The sequence below is a fragment of the Syngnathus typhle genome, linkage group LG17 (genome assembly GCF_033458585.1).
Source record: "Syngnathus typhle isolate RoL2023-S1 ecotype Sweden linkage group LG17, RoL_Styp_1.0, whole genome shotgun sequence".
NCBI lineage: Eukaryota > Metazoa > Chordata > Actinopteri > Syngnathiformes > Syngnathidae > Syngnathus > Syngnathus typhle.
The window spans coordinates 10,176,629-10,199,510 of NC_083754.1; the positions used below are offsets into that span (position 1 = coordinate 10,176,629).

Below are 22,882 nucleotides of genomic sequence, written 5' to 3' on the forward strand. Positions count from 1 at the left end.
CTGGTCTGAACCTATGAGAAGCAAGGGCTTTACTTCTCGGAAGGTAGGAATAGGGATTCCACGCAGGTGCTTGAACTTCCTCTGTAGGTGCCTAACTGGGTAGCTATGTGGGGCTAGATTAAGATGGCTGGCTGTAAAGGCATCAGTGATCTTAAACATGACATTAGGGTTGGTGGGGGAGGAGACCCGGAATGACACTGTATGGCCATGCAAAACTTGGATGTCCGAGCGCACTGTGCGCAGTGGGAGGTCTTCGGGAGCGCCGTTAAGGGCTAGTGACTTAGCAGCGGTGGGGAGCAGCATAGTCCTCTCAGACCCATCATCCAGTATAGCATAGGTGTCTAACTTCTGACTACCATAGTGCACGTGTACTCGCACCACCTTCAACATGAGTCGGTTCCCCACATGTGGTCGGTCAAGGTAGAAGGACTCGGAGGCACAGGTAGTCAGGCAGCTTTCAGCCTTTGGAGGTGAGTCATCCTTAACTTTCTCAGGTCTTATGTTAATCTCGTGGAGAGCGAGAAGGTGCTTGCCTTGACAAAGGTTACAGGGTTTCTTGAGGTCGCACTGAGCGGCGAAGTGTTGACGGGCACAGCGCCAACACCGCTTGTGCTCCTGGATCCACCTTTTCAGCTCGTCTTTGGTGAGCTGGGCTACACCACTACACTGGCTGAGGTAGTGGTCTGTACTCTCACAATAGGCACAGTATACCTTGGACTTGTCTTTCCCTTTGACAGGTTTCTCTTTAACTAGTTTCACTGAGGGCTCCTGGCTACTATGCAGGACTGCTGTTTGCTTAGCCACAGGACGAATGTTCCATTTAGTGCTCTGCTTCTCCTTGGAGCTCCGGCTACTGGTAGGATCGTCAAAGTCCTGACACCATGACTCGTGGCGAAGCCACTCTGACAGGTCCCGCAAGGTGGATGTGGCTCCAGATCGAGTGGGCTGGGAACGGCGGAAATCGGCCCGCTGTTCAGGAGGAAGCTTACTCAGTAGGCGAGCTACGTGAGAGCCACAACTTAGTTCAACTTCTCCTTCGTGGCCCAAGGTCTGGAGGAGACCCACCAGTGATTGTATTTGAAGGGCAAATTTCTGGAACGCCATTGGATCACCCCGCCTGACCTCTGGGCCATCCAGGACGCTGGATATCTTCTTTAGGGCAAGCTGATGAGGTTGACCATATTTGTCATAGAGAGCTGTCATGGTGTCCGTGTAGGGGGTTGGGGAGTTTAGATAGGCGTCAGATATCAGTTTGGCTTCCTCTAACTTAAGATGGTCTACTAGTACCTGATACTTGAAGAGTTCTGTAGCATTGGAGGGGAGGAGGTTCTCCAATGCTATACGTAGCCGGGCAAACTCACTAGGGTCCGGGAAAGTGAACTTGGGAATGGTCGGTTGGGGTCCTCTGTACACTGGCTCTGGGAATGGAGGTTGCATGTAAGGGGTGGTTCTGTGAGAGTGTGGCACTTGAAGATGTGATGGACCAGTTGGGGATGCTCTTAGAGGTAAGGGTAAGTTACATGGCGGTACAGGAGGAACATGGGAGGACTCACGGCTAGAAGGAATGAACTGTGGATGACGGAATTGGGCTGGTTGTGGCTGAGGCCTGTAGTGTAGAGGCTTGGTCTTCGGTGGAGTCAGGTAAGGAGGTAACTGCTTAGCTCCCAGATTAAAGGCACTGAGGTCGGCGTTTAGAGCTTCCTCGGGTTCAGGCCATGGCGGGGGATCAGGCCAATCCTCCTCTTCCTCTGACTCAGTGAATGTCGAGCTGTTGCTCGCAGTGACGGCCCCATCAGGTGGTGTGGGACCGGAACATGCTGGTAGAGGGATGTTCACTTGACTCGTGCCTATTCTTAGAGAGTGGGCCACGTCAATCAGCTGCTGAAGGTCACTACGGGCTTTATTTAGCTCCTTCAGTCCGGCATGGATGGCTTCGTGAGTCTCACGCAGAACCGCATTCTCATCTTGTAAGGTTTGGCGGTTCGGGTGGTACATCGGGTGCTGGGTTGGCTGTTGTTGGTATGACTGGACAGGTGCAGCTAAGGTTCTATCATCCGCATTCGTCCTCCGGGTGAAGCTTGAGGCTAGCTGAGGGGCTCTATACTGAGCAGCATCCTCAAAGCTCTCCGGGTGAAGTTGAGATGCATGCAAGGAGATCGTCTTGACTAGTCCCTGCTGTGGGTATGACGGTCTGCCTGTTGGGGTCGGTGTAAACGAGTCCCAACGTGGTTGGCCGCTGTGCTCATATCCCACGTAGTCCACCTCGAAGTCCTGCATCCAAGCTGGGGGGTGCGTCCGACGTTTTGGCCTCACATCCAGGTGTCTTTCTTGATCTTGCTCCATCCTGAACACTATATCCGGCTCGAAGGACCACAATGTTAGGGAGGGTAATACGCTAGATCTGGGGTGTATATAGTGTACAAGATGGTGTATCGGTCAGAATACAGGAGGCCGCAAAGGACGTTTGGACACAGGGAATGGCCAAAAGGTAGATGGATGGATGGACAGGTTTATTGAGCTGCAGAATTAAAGGTTTGCGCAGTGGGAGGTCTTCGGGAGCGCCGTTAAGGGCTAGTGACTTAGCAGCGGTGGGGAGCAGCATAGTCCTCTCAGACCCATCATCCAGTATAGCATAGGTGTCTAACTTCTGACTACCATAGTGCACGTGTACTCGCACCACCTTCAACATGAGTCGGTTCCCCACATGTGGTCGGTCAAGGTAGAAGGACTCGGAGGCACAGGTAGTCAGGCAGCTTTCAGCCTTTGGAGGTGAGTCATCCTTAACTTTCTCAGGTCTTATGTTAATCTCGTGGAGAGCGAGAAGGTGCTTGCCTTGACAAAGGTTACAGGGTTTCTTGAGGTCGCACTGAGCGGCGAAGTGTTGACGGGCACAGCGCCAACACCGCTTGTGCTCCTGGATCCACCTTTTCAGCTCGTCTTTGGTGAGCTGGGCTACACCACTACACTGGCTGAGGTAGTGGTCTGTACTCTCACAATAGGCACAGTATACCTTGGACTTGTCTTTCCCTTTGACAGGTTTCTCTTTAACTAGTTTCACTGAGGGCTCCTGGCTACTATGCAGGACTGCTGTTTGCTTAGCCACAGGACGAATGTTCCATTTAGTGCTCTGCTTCTCCTTGGAGCTCCGGCTACTGGTAGGATCGTCAAAGTCCTGACACCATGACTCGTGGCGAAGCCACTCTGACAGGTCCCGCAAGGTGGATGTGGCTCCAGATCGAGTGGGCTGGGAACGGCGGAAATCGGCCCGCTGTTCAGGAGGAAGCTTACTCAGTAGGCGAGCTACGTGAGAGCCACAACTTAGTTCAACTTCTCCTTCGTGGCCCAAGGTCTGGAGGAGACCCACCAGTGATTGTATTTGAAGGGCAAATTTCTGGAACGCCATTGGATCACCCCGCCTGACCTCTGGGCCATCCAGGACGCTGGATATCTTCTTTAGGGCAAGCTGATGAGGTTGACCATATTTGTCATAGAGAGCTGTCATGGTGTCCGTGTAGGGGGTTGGGGAGTTTAGATAGGCGTCAGATATCAGTTTGGCTTCCTCTAACTTAAGATGGTCTACTAGTACCTGATACTTGAAGAGTTCTGTAGCATTGGAGGGGAGGAGGTTCTCCAATGCTATACGTAGCCGGGCAAACTCACTAGGGTCCGGGAAAGTGAACTTGGGAATGGTCGGTTGGGGTCCTCTGTACACTGGCTCTGGGAATGGAGGTTGCATGTAAGGGGTGGTTCTGTGAGAGTGTGGCACTTGAAGATGTGATGGACCAGTTGGGGATGCTCTTAGAGGTAAGGGTAAGTTACATGGCGGTACAGGAGGAACATGGGAGGACTCACGGCTAGAAGGAATGAACTGTGGATGACGGAATTGGGCTGGTTGTGGCTGAGGCCTGTAGTGTAGAGGCTTGGTCTTCGGTGGAGTCAGGTAAGGAGGTAACTGCTTAGCTCCCAGATTAAAGGCACTGAGGTCGGCGTTTAGAGCTTCCTCGGGTTCAGGCCATGGCGGGGGATCAGGCCAATCCTCCTCTTCCTCTGACTCAGTGAATGTCGAGCTGTTGCTCGCAGTGACGGCCCCATCAGGTGGTGTGGGACCGGAACATGCTGGTAGAGGGATGTTCACTTGACTCGTGCCTATTCTTAGAGAGTGGGCCACGTCAATCAGCTGCTGAAGGTCACTACGGGCTTTATTTAGCTCCTTCAGTCCGGCATGGATGGCTTCGTGAGTCTCACGCAGAACCGCATTCTCATCTTGTAAGGTTTGGCGGTTCGGGTGGTACATCGGGTGCTGGGTTGGCTGTTGTTGGTATGACTGGACAGGTGCAGCTAAGGTTCTATCATCCGCATTCGTCCTCCGGGTGAAGCTTGAGGCTAGCTGAGGGGCTCTATACTGAGCAGCATCCTCAAAGCTCTCCGGGTGAAGTTGAGGTGCATGCAAGGAGATCGTCTTGACTAGTCCCTGCTGTGGGTATGACGGTCTGCCTGTTGGGGTCGGTGTAAACGAGTCCCAACGTGGTTGGCCGCTGTGCTCATATCCCACGTAGTCCACCTCGAAGTCCTGCATCCAAGCTGGGGGGTGCGTCCGACGTTTTGGCCTCACATCCAGGTGTCTTTCTTGATCTTGCTCCATCCTGAACACTATATCCGGCTCGAAGGACCACAATGTTAGGGAGGGTAATACGCTAGATCTGGGGTGTATATAGTGTACAAGATGGTGTATCGGTCAGAATACAGGAGGCCGCAAAGGACGTTTGGACACAGGGAATGGCCAAAAGGTAGATGGATGGATGGACAGGTTTATTGAGCTGCAGAATTAAAGGTTTGTAGAATGGCGGAGTCAGCAATAACGAATAATAATAAGAAGGGTAAAAACAACAATCCCAAACTAAATATTTCAAATATAGCACAAACATGTTTAAATGACCCTAAAGGAAATACAGTATAATAAAGTTGTTGCCAACGTACATGGTTGAATTCTAATGCTACAAGTGGCCACATTATGCTTATCTCAATGATACTCATAGTAATGTGGGCAATCGGATGGTCTGGGGAGACCTCTAGTGATCGAAATGAGGAACAGGAATGGCGGCAACAGGAAGTGTCTCTCGTCTGCGAATCCGCTCCGAGTGCCATACAAGGACCCGGACTGACACGAAGGCAACAAATACAAACAAATATACTGATTATACAACAACAAAGATATAGGGCTTACTTTTTTGGTCATGAACTCGGCTTTACTTCGCTTCGACTATGACTAGCGAACTTCAACACCACCATACCGTGAACTGCTCTCTTCCGGACTGCCCTGCTCATGCGCGGAGAATGCCGCGTCACCCCATGGAGTCACGTGACATGCGGAGCGGGAACACAAGGCAGAGCCGCTGCCAACACAAACATGCACATAGAACAGCACAGCATGCAAACAATGTTACAGCCTTCTGTACAATATTGTAAAAAGAGACATGGTACCAACAGAGATGCAGGGCTTAATCGTCATGAGCAGCAAAACTATCAATTTGTAAAGCCACTGGATACTTGCATTTAATATTGTAATACTTTAGTGTTGTTTATGGGAAGTGGAGTTACAAATAAAACGTATGGCGTTCGACCACAAATTGAAAAGGGGAAATCTTTATTTATAAATGACTGACTAAAGCGCAGTAATTATTGCTTCAAATAGCACATCAACCACAAGTGCTTACGATTTTTGGTTAGCACCAGATACCTGGATATGTCTTGCCTTTCTGAAACGCTGCTTCTAAGGTACTTTGGTACCTTAGCCTCGGTATGGCTGCAGGGTTTTCCGTCGCTGCCTTAGTGTCTGCGGCACGTTTCAACTGCAGCTCTTCATGAACCGTGGAGTGAATTTTACTTAAATGTTTTGTTAAGTTTGTGGTGTTGCCACAATATTTAATCCTTTTGTGACATATTTCACATCTTGCCTCGTTGTTATTAACTAAAGTATAATACCTCCAAACCAGACTTCTCTTACGTTGGGACTGGCCCGCCGCCGTGGCCATGCTTGTAGGTGTTTGGATTGGAACAGCAGGCGGAGGAGGAGGGCTTGGCTTGTGAGAAAAGGGGGCGGGAGCAGAGCAGGACACGCCGGTGCAGCAGGTGGAAGGAAAAGTAGTGCTAGCATGAGTGCAAGTCGTCAAATTAGAGCAGAAAAAAATTAGGAAAAATATAATTAAATAATTGTAAGTATCGATATTTTAGCTAGGTAGATCGATACTCAAAAATTAGCAGCCTGGATCGATATATCGATATTTTGGTATCGATCCGCCCATCCCTAGTGGTACGCCCTGTGAACGGACTGTGAGTAAGGAATAAAGCAGTTATCATTCACGTCGTTGTCCGACCTATTCTTGCTATCTAAGAACCTGGAAAATAGTAAGGATATGACATACCGTTTTTTTCCGTGTATAGTGCGCAAAATTTAACTAATTTATTGTCCTAAAATCTGGGGTGCGTATTATACATGGGTACAAAAAAAAAAATTAAATGTTTTTTTTTTAAATTTTTTTTTTTTTTTCTTTTTAAAGAAAGTCATGGTACAACAAAACCAACAACAGGACTAACCGACAAAGTCGTGGAACAAAAAGACAGGGTGACAGTACCAAAGACAGGAACAGAATGACAGAAACACATGCAATGATCCAACGGTGAGCGAGGGGCAGACAGGACTTAAATACAAAACACGTTACATCGATTGAGGTGACACAGGAAGAGAGGGGCGACGCGAACAGAAACTATGGCAACCTAGACACATAGCAAAACTGGGGACGAGACATGACAAATCTCCCCCGAAATAAAACTCACCTTTCTTCTTGTTTGTTGTCAATCGCTCATCGCATTCAGCCATCGTGCCCAACACACTTAGTCAAAAAAATCCATAATTGACGACACATCGTTTGATACGATGGTGCAATCCTTGATGGTGTGATATTGTCAAATATTGTTTGTTTTTAATCTCCATCGCGGACCGGACGTCATACGGAGGCCGCCATTACAGATGCGCAGAACGTATGCGCAAGACACGTCAGCTATATTAAGAGCGAGATATGTTTTCTTCCTATTAGTTTCAAGTCACAGTTTAATTAGCAGTTTCAATCAGCAAATAACAAAATGCGTATTACAGGTAATATTTTATTTCACAACACTTTGCCTTGTTCCTTTCGTCTCTGCTGTTCATTTCAAACACGCTCCATACGACCGCAATGCTCTTGTATCAGACGCTCGCTCGATCACCTGCTAGTTTGCTGTTTGTCACAATGTACCCTACACAAATCCGAAACATTTGTTGCGGCTCCGAGTCACGACGAGGGGCAAGTTTTGGTTTCCAAGGGTGTTTTTATTCCTCTTCAACGTCTCTCCCATACAGAGCCGCCTCTTTCCCGTGCGCGCACGGAGCGCGGTGGTGCGTTTACGGGCAGTCGGAGAAATCAACGCCAACAAAAAAAATTACATCCAGCCTAGTTAAGACCATACCAAAGACTATAAAAATGGGACCCATTGCCTCCCTGCGTGCGTGACGATCATTGGGACTTAAAAAAAAAAAAAAAAAAAATTTAAAAAAGATTTTAAAAAAATTCATAAAAATTGGGTGCGTATTATACATGGGTACAAGCTTTTTTCCAGCATCAGCATGCCATTCTTAGGGTGCGTACTATACATGGGGGCGCATTATACACGGAAAAAAACGGTATATTATTATTAGGGGTGTAAATCAAAGTCAAAGTCAAAGTCAAAGTCAGCTTTAAAAATCCCGGGTTTTGTCACGATATCATATCGATACAAAGAACTACGATACGATATTTGCCGATATCTTAACGCCTGCTGCTATTCATTCACAATATATCACGATATAGTGCTCTACGATCGATTTTTTTTTTAATAAAAAATATAGAACAATATCCTGATTTATAACAATTCATACGCAAAATCAACAAGGTACTGCAAACTCTTTATTTAGGAAATTACAAGAGTATTGTAGTATACAAAGTGCTTATTTTAACACTGAACTTTGATGTCGTGTTTTTCCTTTAAATGTGCGGCCAGATTTGTGGTCCCTGAATATTTGATCACCGCATGGCAGGATTTACAAACAGCACGTGTCTTGTCCGTTGTGCCATCTTTTCTTTGGAATCCAAAGTGCTTCCAAACGAATGACTTGAAGCCTAAAGGGTAGCAAATTTCCTCGTCTTTTTGGACACTAGCCATAGCACCAGCCCAGGAGCCGCGTACTAGTTGTCGACTCCCCTTTCACGTGCCTGCTCTGCTCACAACACAACAACGCCGCGCGCACTGCTCCCGGAAAGAGGAAGCAAGCAATAATGAACTGGATTTCAAAATAAAGTCGCGTCTAATGTCCGAGGTCAGACACGGCGATATAAATCGATGTTTACGTTTAGCATCGATGCCAATAAATCGTAGAGCATTATATCGATTAATCGATGTGTATCGATGAATCGTTACACCCCTAATTATTATTATAATAATAAATAATTGTGATAAGTAACTGGAACATCACTCAAATATTGGTGATCCCGTTGAGAGTCTCACATATTTCTTCGCTATCGAGTTTGCTACTGCATGCGCAGTGATACTGACCGGCAGAATAACATCCGGTTGTTCCCAAAGATGATTTTTTTTCTGAAATAATTTTACGTTTACGGACTTAAGTAACCCTTTAGTCATACCAAAGACTATAAAAATGGGACCCATTGCCTCCCTGCTTGGCACTCAGCATTAAGGGTTGGAATTGGGGGATTAGATCACCAAATGATTCCCGAGTGCGGCGCCGCTGCTGCTCACTGCTCCCCTCTCCCCCAGGGGATGGATCAAAATCACACGGGGATGGGTCAAATGCAGAGGACAAATTTCACCACACCCAGATGCGTGTGTAACGATCATTGGGACTTTAAAAAAAATAAAATAAATTTAAAAAAGTCAAAATCTGGGTGCGTATTATACATGGATACAGGCTTTTTTCCAGCATCGACAAGCCATTTTTAGGGTGCGTATTATACATGGGGGTGCATTATACATGGAAAGAAACGGTACATCTGAAACAAATAATTATAACAATATATTCGAGAGAAAAGGCTTGTTATTTTGCCTCATTCAAATCATGCGAAAACTGTCTATCAAATCTTAATATCTGAACATTTAAATATGTAAACTAAAGTGCAATCACATTTGTAAATGAATGGCTTCTGGTTTTTGAAATGTAAATAAACCAATCTACTGTGATAAAATAACAATATTGCAAGAACTGCATTAACCATCAAAGTGAAGTCTAACTGTAACTGTAGTCTTGAAACAAATCTGAATAAGGAAAAACATTGCAATCAAATAATGCAAACTGCTACAGCTATTGTTGGAGAGCCTGAGGACTGTATAGGGGTTGGCTCGGATGGTTATGCTCTTTTCGCCCCCGGGTGTCGGTCAGAACACAGGAGGGAAGACGTGGTTCAGTTTTGATTGCTTTACTGAATTATTGGCAAAAAAGTAACAGGCCCTGTGGCTCATAGGGGCAAACTGGCAAAAGGGCACACGTTTGGTCGTAAGGATGTGAGAGCAGGTGTGTGTAGTGTACATGGGTGAGTCTTTGGGTGTATGAATGTGATTCTTGTTTGTGTGATTATTGTGTGAAGGGGGTGTGATGTGTGTGTGTGGTTCTGCAACAGACAGAAATACAGCACGTAAGTCAACGCTCAACTTCTGACGTCGCACAACACTAGTAGATGGCACACATTACATAACTAACTGCGCGTAACGGTTCCGCTATAATAAAATAACCATGAATGAAATACTCTCAGTAACACACCAAACATAAGTCATTGAGACAACAAACTATATTTGCTGGCGACCGTTAGTCACCGTGCCACTGCGTAACTGCTACTCGTACGTTGCGAGGCAAATTTAAAGGAGCGCGCCGGAGCTGTCAATCAAACGGCGCGCACACGAAGCAAACCGCGATCGGACAAACGGCAGTGGACAGTAGTAACAATGAACTGTATATACTACCTTTGTGTCAAAGACGCACACGATCACAGCAACATACTCAGTCGATACCAGCAACCTTTAACTTACCGCTGCGCGCAAGTGAATGGGTATAATGTCTAGACCCCGAATGTAAGACGAACCCCACCATTTCAGTCTTATTTCAATGCAAAAAACATCGTCTTATATTCGGGCCAATACGGTAATAAAATTGAAATCAAAGTGAAGTGCAATTATAGCCTAGCAAAACATGCGTTACTTTTTTGACTAATGATTTTATGTTTCATTATGAGCTGCTTCCTACTCATTTCTTTCTTGTGTTGAATTGCACCTAAATGAAAATCAGATTTCATTCCTACTTAAATTCATAACTATAGGCTATGCTTCGATCTTATGGTTAGATGTTACATCAATGAAAAACTACATTCAAACTTGTGCATCGAGCAGCAATTTCCTCCCATTACATCTCTCTCTTAAAGTTAAAGTCTCAATCATCGTCACACTGGGTGTGGTGAAATTTGTCCTCTGCATTTAATTCATCCCCGTGTGATTTTGATCCATCCCCTGGGGGAGAGGGGAGCAGTGAGCAGGAGCGGTCCCACGCTCAGGAATCTTTTGATGATTTAACACCCCAATGCTGAGTGTCAAGCAGGGAGGTAAAGGTTCCCATTTTTATAGTCTTTGGTATGACCCAGCCGGGGTTTGAACACACAACCATCCAGTCTCAGGGCGGACACTCGACCACTGGGCCACTGAGCTGGTATTCTTTACAGCTGCAGCCGTATTCGATTTGCGGCAAAAAATACATTCGTACTCGCCGTAGGCCTGCATAAGGACCAATAAAGTAAAATAAGGTGATCTGTTTTTCCTCAGTTATCATGGTGACTTGTGGTATCGAGGCTCGATTGATAATGGCTTTTTATAGGAGTTGTGATCGCGCGTAACTCCAGGTGAACATACCCAGAGTTGATTGAACTACCGCAGATCAGCTTTTCTGGGACAGAGTACTCAGTCTCCCATCTCAGAGTAAGTCAACTCAGAGGTCAGGGATAGAGTATGTTGAACCTACTTCCTGTAATACCCCCCCGACGTTCATTGTTTCTGTTTTGTATATTAAGCGTCCACGTAACACGACCAGGCGCCTCGTCGTTTCAAAACATACTGCGCACACGTTGGCGTCTTTATTGGGTACACCTGCCCAATCAAAAGCCCTCGCTATATGAAAGGATGTCTTTGAGGTTCTCAATAGTCGTCTAAATGTAGATTTCAATGATGTGGGAGGTACTTTGGTCATTTGTATGCCCAGTACGTTTAAGATTAATCTAAATACGGAACACATTTCAGTCTGATGTGCAATTCTATGCCACTATGAACTACCACATTTAAAAAAAAAAAAATCATGCCTTGACGTGTTGGAATACAATACAATGTTTGTTTACATACAGTCAACGATCACATCCTCCTTGTGTGTTTGGGCAAAGTCTTATTTATGTGCCAATTGTTGCATCCACTTGAGCGGGGACGTCATCCACAGCATATTGAATATTGGATGGACTATATGGGTCTGGAATTTCCCCGTGTGGGATAAAGAAAGGTTTATCTTATCTTATTCTGAGTTTCTGGTTTTCCTTGTGCTCTCAGCCTGGCCAACATTCCTCTGAGCCCAGAGACAGCGCGCGACCAGGAGAGGCGAATCCGCCGTGAGATCGCCAACAGCAACGAGCGGCGGCGCATGCAAAGCATCAACGCTGGCTTCCAGTCTCTGAAGACGCTCATCCCGCACAGCGACAGCGAGAAGCTCAGCAAGGTGTCGGTGGGGTTCAAAGGAAGACGGGAATCTTCTGTTTGCGGAGCTTCATTTCCAGGTTTCTCTTCTCAGGCTGCCATCTTGCAGCAGACGGCGGAGTACATTTTCACGCTGGAGCAGGAGAAGACGCGACTACTGCAGCAGAACAGCCAACTCAAGCGAATCATACAGGTCAAGCCTTGGAGAAATCTCAAACATTTAGGCTCCATTAGATTTTGATTCTTGCAATTCCATTTCAGTAAGAAGTAAAAATAGTAGGGGTGTAAATCGCGGGTTTTGTCACGATACGATATAATAACGATATAAAGAACTACGATACGATATTTGCCGATATCTTAAAGCCTGCTGCGATTCATTCACGATATATCGCGATATAGTGCTCTACGATCGATTTTTTTTAATACGAAATATAGAACAATATCCTGATTTATAACAATTCATACGCAAAATCAACAAGGTACTGCAAACTCTTTATTTAGGAAATTACAAGAGTATTGTAGTATACAAATTGCTTACTTTAACACTGAACTTTGATGTCGTGGTTTTTCTTTAAATGTGCGGCGAGATTTGTGCTCCCTGAATATTTGATCACCGCATGGCAGGATTTACAAACTGCACGTGTCTTGTCCGTTGAGCCATCTTTTCTTTGGAATCCAAAGTGCTTCCAAACGAATGACTTGAAGCCTAAAGGGGAGCAAATTTCCTCGTCTTTTTGGACACTAGCCATAGCACCAGCCCAGGAGCCGCGTACTAGTTGTCGCCTCCCCTTTCACGTGCGTGCTCTGCTCACAACACAACAACGCCGGGCGCACTGCTCCCGGAAAGAGGAAGCAAGCAACAATGAACTGGATTTCAAAATAAAGTCGCGTCTAATGTCCGAGGTCAAACACGGCGATATAAATCGATGTTTACCTTTAGCATCGATGCCAATAAATCGTAGAGCATTATATCGATTAATCGATGTGTATCGATGTATCGTTACACCCCTAAAAAATAGACAAAAAGGCGTAAATCGATGTTTACCTTTAGCATCGATGCCAATAAATCATAGAGCATTATATCGATTAATCGATGTGTATCGATGTATCGTTACACCCCTAAAAAATAGACAAAAAGGCGTACGTTTTGAGTCCTTTCAAACTTCCACACAAATATTTGTAGGCTTCTGCGTGGACGGTGGCCACTGCAGTATGAGACCCGGAGCTGAGGGGTGCTGCTGGTCCAGTATAAATGTCACAGATGAAGTGATTCAATTGGCACATTCGTGCTTTTTTTGCCCCCCAATATTTGATATTCAATTTGACTTTTGACCAATTTAAGTTGCGGCTCGCCGTCTCCCGTTTGAAAAGCAGTTGCTTGTAGTCTGACGAGCGTGTACCTCGGCAGGAGTTGAGCGGCTCTTCCCCGAAGAGGAGGCGCGTGGAGGAGAAGGACGAAGGCATCGGCTCGCCGGACATCCTGGAGGAGGAGAAGACGGAGGACCTGCGGAGAGAGATGGTTGAACTGAGGCAGCAGCTAGGGAGGGAACGCTCCGTCAAGATGATGCTGGAAGAGCAGGTGCTTGGGAAACGCTGGCTGGCTGTCTGTCTCATTCCCACTGCCGTTCTCATGCTCTCACTCTGTTGAATATCGTTCTTCTGTGTGCGTGTGCCAGTTGCGCTCACTGGATGCAGAGTTGTACCCGGAGAAACTGAAAGCTTTGAGCCAGCACAGCCTTGTATGTGTGCATCAACACAAGCAGCTGGAGAAGGACCTTACACCTGCCCACAACCCACAGGTACACACGCGCGTACACACACACACACACACACACACACATACACACAACATCTAGCAGGCACTCATGATCCATGGCAACAGATGTATCCTCCAAAAACGATTTGTCTGTTTGTGTGTGAGGGGGGCAATGTCGGAGCTGTAATTCAGCACAAAAAGATTCTCCGCTTTGTGTTCCATCCGTGGCCTGCACCAGTTCTGTTCCCCTTTTCGTGTTTGAACGAGGTCATTGTTTACTCAAAATGACACACTCATTGTTGAGCAATCACATGCCAGAATGCTTCCGTCGGTGTCGCCGTTTTCGTCGTCCGTGGAATCCCAATTTGCATGGTCCTCTCCGCCAGGCGGCCGGCCCTCCTGTGTCCACGCACCACGCCACGGTCATCGTCCCCGCGCCCGTCCCTCCACAGTCCCATCATGTCACTGTGGTAACTGTGGGCCCGACATCCGTCATCAATACCATCTCCACGACCCGCCATAACCTGGACACCATCGTCCAGGTAAGAACTTCCGTAGTCTTCTGAGAACGAAGACGAGGTTGATCACTGATGTTGGTGAAAGGAACAAGCGAGGAAGAGAAACAAAATACAGATTTCATTCTCAAATGCGCCCCCTCCCGTTCCCTTTCTGTCCACAGGCCATCCAGCACATTGAGAGCACCCAAGCCAAGGGCAGTGGGTGTGAGGAGGAACAACGGCGGGCGGTCATCGTCAGTTCAAGCCGCGTCCTCCCCGACAGCAACGAGCCAGATGACTGCTCACTCCCCTAAATTCCTGGCACGCGCACACGCACGCACAGACTTTGGGCAGGGCCTTTTCAGCACACTGCTATGGTGTGGCCCCGCGCTGTACGACAAGGCCCCTTGCTCTTATCTGGTCGCTTATTAGTGCAGCTACTTGACTTGACTGACAGATACTCTCGCACTGGATGTTGGTCCTCCAGGCGACATTTTTTTGTTGTTGCTTTCTACTCGCCGCTGAAACAAAATCCCCCAGACTAGGGCCCGACTACGCAGAATAAAATTACAAATTAATTCATTAAAAATATATCCACTGCATTTTTCTTTTCTTAAATCATACAACAATAACAATATGAATCACGGGCAGAACATCGGTTTTTCATGACTTTTTCCTTTAGTGTGAGTTCAACTTTAGAGCAGAGAGAAGAATCTGCGGGGGCGGTTACCCTCGTTCAGATTTTTGCCTTATTTTAATCCCAATATTGTCTGATGAAATCAGCACAGGCTTTACTTGCCCACTTTCCTTTGGGCTTCTCAAAGTGATTGTATTCGGGAGAATCGAGTCCGCTTAGCGGTCTTTCATGTCTGCGTGTTACCATTTTCACTGGGCTGGCTTCCCGGTACACCCCAACTGCCCGTTACCGGTTTTTACACTTTTTTTTTGGAAGCTGATTAGGTTCCATTTCCTCCCAGCCGCTGGAAGACAAATTACAATCGCGTGCACACTCAATCGCATTTGCCTTCTGTGCGGAGCCTTTATTCCTGCCTAAAGACTCCAATGTCAAGCCATGAGGTGCGCATGCTCACATTCTCGATGGTTGCAATTTCAGATTGTCTGGTCCAGCAGGAACTCCGGAAGATTGTCACTCAAGTGCGCCATGTGACACGGCCCGCTCCAAAAGCATTCCACGAGGCGTGAATGCTGGCATCGTTCCCGCTGGATGGCGCGGTCGTTGTTCTTAGCTGAGCCGCGAGTGGCGCTCTGATCCTGCTGGACAGATAAATACGTACGTCTTTGCGTTGTTGACACCCTCTCACAGATGGAAAGAAAACACATTTATTACCAAAGTCGAATTCCTTGTTTGGCACGCTCAAACATGGCGAATAAAAGACTCTTGAATCTTGAATTTGGAAAATTATAAGCATTTTCTCCCCAATGTGTACTCTTTAAAAAAATGGTTGTTGCTCTTGTTTCATTAGCACTTAGGTGAACAATGCCAGAGCATGGACCTGACAAACTCTCCTGTGCTGTCTTTTGTTTGTTTGTGCATTGTCATTGAAGAAGCCACTTTGTTTTTGTAAGAGAAACGTTTTGGCCGATAATAGAGGCTTGTGCCTTTGCAAAGACAGAATAATAAACTTTGTACTTTGTTTTTTAAAGATACTCTATGGTGATTTGGTTTTCTGACTGCTTACCGTTTTTTTCCATGTATAATGCGCCCCCATGTATAATACGCACCCTAAAAATGGCATGTTGATGCTGGAAAAAAGCCTGTACCCATGTATAATACGCACCCAAATTTTGACTCCTACTTAAGTCCCTAAACGTAAAATTATTTCAGAAAAAAGATCATCTTTGGGAACAACCGGATGTTATTCTGCCGGTCAGTATCACTGTGCATGCGCCAGCAAACTCGATAGCGAAGAAATGTTTCGGATTTGTGTAGGGTACATTGTAACAGCAAACGAGCAGGTGATCGAGCAAGCGTCTGATACGAGAGCATTGTGTTAGTATGGAGCGTGTTTGAAGTGAACAGCAGAGAAGAAAGCGCATCTGTAATGGCGGCCTCCGTATCATATCCGGATTTAGAAAAAAAAACATTTTTTTTTTGTACCCATGTATAATGCGCACCCCAGATTTTAGGACAATAAATTAGTTAAATTTTGCGCATCATACATGAAAAAAAACGGTACTTTGCTCAAGTGCTAAACAACAACATTCTCTGCAGCTCTGTCGAGCTGAGTACAGTTTTGTACACAAAAGCTGGACTGGTTGTGTTTTCATTTGTAATTGTGAAAGTGACAATGTAAAACGAAGGACTTATTATCGAACGCGGTTTAGTTTCAAAACTCAAGTGAATAATCATTTGAACCAGATTTTGTCATAAAACAATAACTTGAGTGCTATTTAAAAGTTCATATGAAATTAAAACAACAACACAATAGAACTTGAACATTTTGCCCCAAAAGGGAAACACTTCAGGGCTTTTACCGTTTTTTGGTTCTTTTCCAGCAAGAAAGATTGCGTAATTTATACTTCAGTGAAATTTCAAAAGAAAAGTGGAAAGGAAATAAATGCTAATATGAGAAAAATCCAAAGCTATAATAACCCTGAGTGGCACATGTGCGGCTCTCTTTTGGGCCTGCAGTGATGCTCCCTCCCCCAACACACACACAGCTGTTGACAATCTCCAGGCCCCGCCTCTTGGGCCCGCCTGCCCTCTAACCTTCCCTCCTTGGTGCATATATAGACCATGCGGGCCTATGAGAGGTCTCCTGGCCGCCACCATGAAGGGTCGCATGGTCTCCGTCTGCTGCTTCGTCTTGCTGCTGCTACTTTTGCAGGCCACTGCAGGTAAGGGCTCCAGACATCAACAAACTTCTTCATAGCAGTGCGCAGACACGTGAAGGCAATGTGCTGGACTGCGCGTGCCATCTTAAAACTTCCAATTCCATTTGTCTCTTACGTGGGCCAGATTGAATTTCCAAACACGTTTGGAGGCAGACTGCAGCCGCTCTTGCCGAACGCACGCATGTCCGGCCCGTACCCTTGCCCGTCCTTGGGATGGCGTTGAGCTCCCCGGCAGCCCAGCCGTCGCAAGGGCCTTTTTATTCCAGGCGGCAGTCAGGTGTCTAAGATTGGAAGGCCCCCTGAAACCCAACACTGCTGTCTCTCCGCTCCTCCCACCCTGGCCTACACACAGCTGTTGTCACAATCCAGCCCTCGGCCTTGTAGGGACATGCATTCTCCAAGCGGGAGGGGCCGTGCCCGCCTCTGGCTCTGCCATGCAAGTGTCCGCAAGCTCAATGTCAAACTCCATCATCGAAGCATTAGCGAGATTGGTTGGGACGATCGGACACATTGCCAATGTGGCTGCTGATGGACGATCCACCTGATGCACTCAGACGCAGTGCCATCACCGAATTCCTTTTCTCCTTGTTCCGTTGAGGCCATCATTCTGCCGCTGTAATGAGCAGCTCTCGCACGGTGATAGAATAGAATACCTTTATTGTCATTGATGTCACCTCCATTGGAAAATTGAGGCTCGCTCAGGCCGGGAAGCGGAAAATGAAAATGTGGCACCATTGGGACATCCCCACTGCCACGCTGGGAGGCCTTGACGAGCCGCTCGAGGTTTCTCCTTGCTTTGTGGCTTGAGTCGCCGTCAATGAATTTCACAATGAGCGGCAGAGATTCATAAAGAAAGGCTTTTTGTCACTTTCGGGGGTTTTGTGGCCATGGAAATAGAAAACGTAGAATTAAGAGCAAGTGGCTGTCTCCTCGTTGTCCACATGCTTAAAATAGGAAGTCCCACCTACTTCAACGTGTGTCCGCCTTTAGACCTATTGTGGGGCTATTTGTGGGGGCGCACCAGCGCCGCCAACACCGGCCACCTGTTACTGTCTCGGCGTGGCCGAGGGAGACGCGCGTGTCCTTGTAAAAACAACATGTAGCTTGCTAAGTAAGGCTCACGATATTGCAAAGGGACAGATGACGGCCAATGGACTGAGTACGGTCTTGTCAAGGCCCGTTTTCAAATGTGACGAGGCATATTTTAGAATGACATGCAGGACAAACAGTACCTCCAAAATATTGTGGTTTTTGTGACAAAAATCTACTCTTATTGTGGCCAAACATAATTTCTGGGTAATGTTGTGGACGCGGCAGCGACGGCGACGGCATTTGTCTCCACTAAATGCACCACATGTGTGCTGCTGCCTGTGTGGGTGGGACAGTTTTTGTCTGTTTTGGATGGGACCCTGTAAATGTGGTTGAATTCTCAATCTCTGGTCCAGTGGACAAAAAAACCTGCCAGTTGCTCCTGCCGGTCACTCTGATTGAATTTACCTTCACCAGCACGGTAAACTGATCCCAGAGGCTTTTTGGGAGGCAATTTACTTCAAGGTCGCAACAAAACTGAGCATATTCATCAACTCTTCCCCATCGTATAAGAATTAGATTATAGATAAAAAAGATAACAAAAGTTATTTCTTAAGATACATGTTAAATATTGATGTCATATTCAACAATCGCATGTTTTCCCAATATTGCGCCGCCCGCCCTAGTATAAATCCATATTTATATTTGGTGTAGAGTTCCAAATCAAGTCCCACAACAGTTTTTATTTATGCGTGTTTGACTTCCTGTTCCAATTTTATGGGGCAGTGCCCCAATTATGCTGATTGTTTGATGACATTAGTATCACCGATTGTTATTTCTTATCATTTAGTGTTGATTTCGGTGCAGTACAATACTGGAGAGTGCTACATTCTTCTTAACAAAAGCTTGGGGCTAGGATGGAAAAATGGCAATTCCATTCATTTTACACTGGCAAACGTCTTTGAGTTCAGGATTTTACTTGGTACTCCAAATACTCCATTGGCGCTCCATATAAAAAGGCCACTTTATCAAGCGTTGTACGTCCAAATAGAAAGGCCACATGCTGAATATCAATGTCGTTATGATGCATATTTATTTTGCATAACATGACTGCGACGTGGCTCGACCAGTGCGTTCCATCCAGTTATGTCTATGCCTGCCTGCCGGATGAATGGCAGAGTCATCCGAGAGCTTCTAAAGCGGACGTGACGTCGTCATTTGATTTCTCTTGCTTTCGCTTGATAAGGTACAGCCGGACGGTAGCGACTGCGTGCAACATTTTGTAAAGCTGATGCCACTTTGGATTGGATCATTTGACAACAGTGATGCGTGCTTGGAATGCGGCCGCGACCTTCCTGTGTGGGGTTGGCAGTTCTCCCTGTGATGACGTGGCTTTCCCAGTGTCCTTTAAATTGTGTGAACGCATATTTGGCTGTGTCTGCCTTCACTCTGCAAGCCAGCGGTTGACCTCATGGATGGGATTGGCACCAACGTTGAAAGGAGGAATGCTTCTCTCAGGGTGCTGAAAACTCGCAAGAACCGTCGTCATCTCCTTCCCTTCAAAAGCATTTGAACCTTGAGGTCCATTCTTTGATCATTGCCAAACATTCTTTGGCCGTTGCGGATGTAGATTTGACATGGACGGGCAGGAGGTCTGCAATCCAGTTTACAGTTGCAGGCTTGCACCATGTATGTATCGATCGGTCAGGACGTTCATTATTTGCCTATGGGTGTGAAACAAGAAATTGTGTGGTTCGTGTGGAATTAATCAAGAAAATATTGGTGCTCTCAACAAACAGGCATGCGGTAGGTCATGTGGCCATTGCCTTGACGTGGGCGATGTGTATAATTTCCCCATTTGCGGAGCCCAAGTTGACACGTTTGCTCCTCTCGACAGAGGAAGAAGAAGACCTCACGTCCGTGCTCAGAGATAGGTCTCACATCGAGGAGACTCTGCGATTTGCCACCGAGGAAAAAGCAGCAGACTATGCAGGTGAGTCGGCCCAAACGCAGCAGATCTAGCAGATAGTGGACTTGCGCTTAAGCACTGAGGCCCAATACTGGCCTCCCTCCACTGTAATGGGTGTAGCCCTTAGAGCTCTGTTCCTAACAGAAACTGCAGCACCTACCGGGGCAAGTGAGTCTCACATGGCCTGGTGGTCTTCAAGATTTTGCTCTGCTTTGTCAAATGCAATTTGTAGCCAACAGCTTCGATAGACTGACCACCGCCGTTGTCTGCTTTCCCCACCCAAATTATTGCAAATGCATCCCTTGCGTCATGTTCCTCCAGCGGCTGTGCAGAGGTTGCGCAAGATCTACCACTCCTCCATCAAGCCCATGGAGCAGGCCTACAAGTACAACGAGCTGAGGCAGCACGAGATCTCAGGTAGTGCCCGCCAAGACGACCTTGGGGACATCTGTCTTCTTGGTGTGTCATATTGCGCCGGTCCGCTTTGTTGGGGTTGCTCAAGTGACTGAAACACATTTTTTACACCACATGAGCTCTTTTTTCTGGGGTGGGGAATCTGCGGCGCCACTGAGAGCATTTGTTTGGGCACACGTTGCCACCCTAAAACGTATTCAACCTACGTAGGGAGAAACACTGGTGACATAGGAAACAGAATTGTCGTTCATGGAAAAATGTTCCCCACTCCCGCTTTATCAACTTTCCCGTTAGCTTTGTGCACCTTTTGGTTAATTTCCTTCCATTTAAAAGCTCTCCCATTTGAAATGACTTTTCTGCTCTGTCCATTGCCGTTTTGCACCTAAGCCACCAAATCATATTTTTTTCAAGCGTCATGAAAAGCCAGATTGCAGTCAGTATCTCATATCCCACCCATTCATAGTCTTCGTCCCTCACCGTGCTCTCCTCACTCTCCTCGACTCCCCCCTCCCCCAACAGCCTACCCTGGACGAACCCTGGGGGACGCAGCCACAGGTGGGTGCGGCTGGGGCTTAGCTGCGCATGGCACTGCCTCAAGCGCTCAGCCCCTTCCCGGCCCACCCTTCTCCTCCCTCATTGGCCTTCACATCGCTGGCCACAACATTGGCTGCACAGCACGCGGCTCTCCTTCTGGATCCTGTCGACTCGTGCAAGTATACGTAAAGTTGTGGCCAGCGTCAAAGGGAGAAAAAAAACAATGCTCGCTGTTATGGCGTCAAACGCGTGGGGGTTGCAGCATGTGCACTTGTGGCTTGAGCAAAACTCGAATGGCTTTGGGTGACAGGACTGAAATGGTCTTGCTCCGTTTTGCTGGGGCCAAAAGGGCTCAAGTTGCTCACATGCGATATCGTGCGGCTAATTGCAGGTTTCTTGCTTTTGTGACACTCCTTTGAATGATGCTTTTACGTGTTAGTCTAGATGCTCGAATGGTTTGTCCTTGGCCGGCCTGTATGTGAGCCCTCTTTGCTCTCGCACGGGGGATCTGTGACAGTGGATCTGGCCAATTCTGAAAATAAAATAGAACCGCAGAGCAAGTGTCCTGAAATGAGCAAATAGAATGAAAGCCACAAACGATATCAAAAGAACATTTGTTGCATTTTTACACGTACAGAACAAGCTCAAAATGCCCCCCCCCCCCATTCTGGCTTAATTATCTCAGTTAGCAGTTTTCAAGCCAAGAGAAGAACACTCTGGCGTATTTTGATCATCCAATCCGATTTTTAAAATATGAAAGGACCGGCAAATGTGTTGTGACCGCTGCCACGTCACCGTATCGCCAATTGTCCGCCCCCCCCCCCCCCAACCAGCTAGCTATTGTGGTACCATGACTCATCCACAAGAGGCAGACAAATTGCAGAAAAGTACAAAGAAAAAAAGAGTAAGAAGCAAAGCTAAAGGTTAGCTCATTTAGTTGGTGACAAACTCATCTCCTTGCCCTTTGGATTATGCTCAATGACTCGGAAGACGCCATCTCCAAGCGCTTGCTTCTCTATTTGTGTTTTGCTTCCTAATTGCGTCATGAGCATAGCAACTGGGATGCATTAGCATCTTTCTTTCCCCTTGTCCCACAGATGGCGAAATCACATCGAAGCCCATGGTTCTGTTCCTGGGACCCTGGAGTGTGGGAAAGTCTTCTATGATTAATTACCTCCTGGGCTTGAACGACAGCCCCTACCAGCTGTACACAGGTTGCACGCCGAACATTCGCTCATTTGGTGCCATCGATGTGTGTGGTTTTCATGGTCTGAATTCTATCAGGAGCTGAGCCCACCACCTCCGAGTTCACCGTCATCACGCACGGCGAAAAGATCCGATCGGTGGAGGGCATCGTGATGGCAGCGGACAGCTCTCGCTCCTTTTCCCCGCTGGAGAAATTTGGGCAAAACTTCCTGGAAAAGTTGATTGGGATCGAAATGCCCCACAAGCTGCTGGAGCGCGTGACTTTTGTCGACACGCCAGGAATCATCGAGAACCGCAAGCAGCAGGAGAGAGGTGAGGTCCCGTTTGGCATCATGGTGCGGTAAATAGCGGCATGGCGCGGCAAATGGCAGCATGGCATGGCAGCAAACGGCGGGTAGCTCAGTCGAGTGGTGGCCTTCCACGCAGGCTACCCCTTCAACGACGTCTGCCAGTGGTTCATCGACCGCGCCGATCTGATCTTTGTGGTCTTCGACCCCACCAAACTGGACGTGGGTCTGGAACTGGAGATGCTCTTCCGCCAGCTGAAGGGGCGCGAATCGCAGATTCGCATCATCCTCAACAAGGCCGACAACCTGGCCACCCAGGACCTGATGCGAGTGTACGGAGCACTGTTCTGGAGCTTAGCGCCACTCATCAACGTGACGGAGCCTCCCCGGGTCTATGTCAGCTCTTTCTGGCCCTACGACTACGCCGCCGACACCAGTCGCGAGCTCTTCAAGCGGGAGGAGATCTCCCTGCTGGAAGATCTCAACCAAGTGATTGAAAATCGCATGGAAAACAAGATCGCTTTCATCC

At 47.2% G+C, this 22,882-nt stretch overlaps 2 protein-coding genes and 1 long non-coding RNA gene across 11 annotated transcripts in view; 2 read left to right on the plus strand and 1 right to left on the minus strand.

Moving 5' to 3' along the window:
* Positions 1 to 15,726, plus strand: part of tfap4 (transcription factor AP-4 (activating enhancer binding protein 4)) — a 27,851-nt gene extending 12,125 nt beyond the window's left edge. The window contains exons 2-7 of one of the 2 annotated variants that reach the window (XM_061302503.1): positions 11,662 to 11,827; positions 11,900 to 11,998; positions 13,214 to 13,384; positions 13,482 to 13,604; positions 13,948 to 14,103; positions 14,241 to 15,726. In XM_061302503.1, coding sequence (XP_061158487.1) covers positions 11,662 to 11,827; positions 11,900 to 11,998; positions 13,214 to 13,384; positions 13,482 to 13,604; positions 13,948 to 14,103; positions 14,241 to 14,372 — 847 coding nt within the window. In that variant the 3' untranslated portion in view covers positions 14,373 to 15,726. Of the gene's footprint in view, positions 1 to 11,661; positions 11,999 to 13,213; positions 13,385 to 13,481; positions 13,605 to 13,947; positions 14,104 to 14,240 lie in introns of both variants that reach the window. The other variant, XM_061302502.1, reaches the window with a different exon arrangement.
* On the minus strand, positions 11,798 to 16,929 carry LOC133169947 (uncharacterized). 4 transcript variants are annotated; one of them, XR_009718481.1, is made up of 4 exons: positions 16,555 to 16,744; positions 15,150 to 15,333; positions 13,206 to 13,309; positions 11,798 to 11,938 (listed from the first exon to the last, which is right to left on the minus strand). It is a non-coding gene; the product is annotated as an uncharacterized LOC133169947 (long non-coding RNA). The 4 variants fall into 4 exon arrangements; XR_009718482.1 differs by lacking the exon at positions 16,555 to 16,744 and adding an exon at positions 16,790 to 16,929 and having other exon boundaries at positions 11,818 to 12,511; XR_009718483.1 differs by having other exon boundaries at positions 11,818 to 12,511; positions 15,150 to 15,330.
* srl (sarcalumenin) overlaps positions 16,757 to 22,882 on the plus strand; it is a 6,857-nt gene continuing 731 nt past the window's right edge. The window contains exons 1-7 of one of the 5 annotated variants that reach the window (XM_061302497.1): positions 16,757 to 16,917; positions 19,841 to 19,936; positions 20,234 to 20,329; positions 20,846 to 20,881; positions 21,958 to 22,074; positions 22,145 to 22,378; positions 22,493 to 22,882. The exon at positions 22,493 to 22,882 is cut by the window's right edge and continues 731 nt beyond it. In XM_061302497.1, the coding sequence (XP_061158481.1) occupies positions 16,827 to 16,917; positions 19,841 to 19,936; positions 20,234 to 20,329; positions 20,846 to 20,881; positions 21,958 to 22,074; positions 22,145 to 22,378; positions 22,493 to 22,882 (1,060 nt within the window). In that variant the 5' untranslated portion in view covers positions 16,757 to 16,826. The other 4 variants (XM_061302498.1, XM_061302499.1, XM_061302501.1 and 1 more) reach the window with 4 other exon arrangements.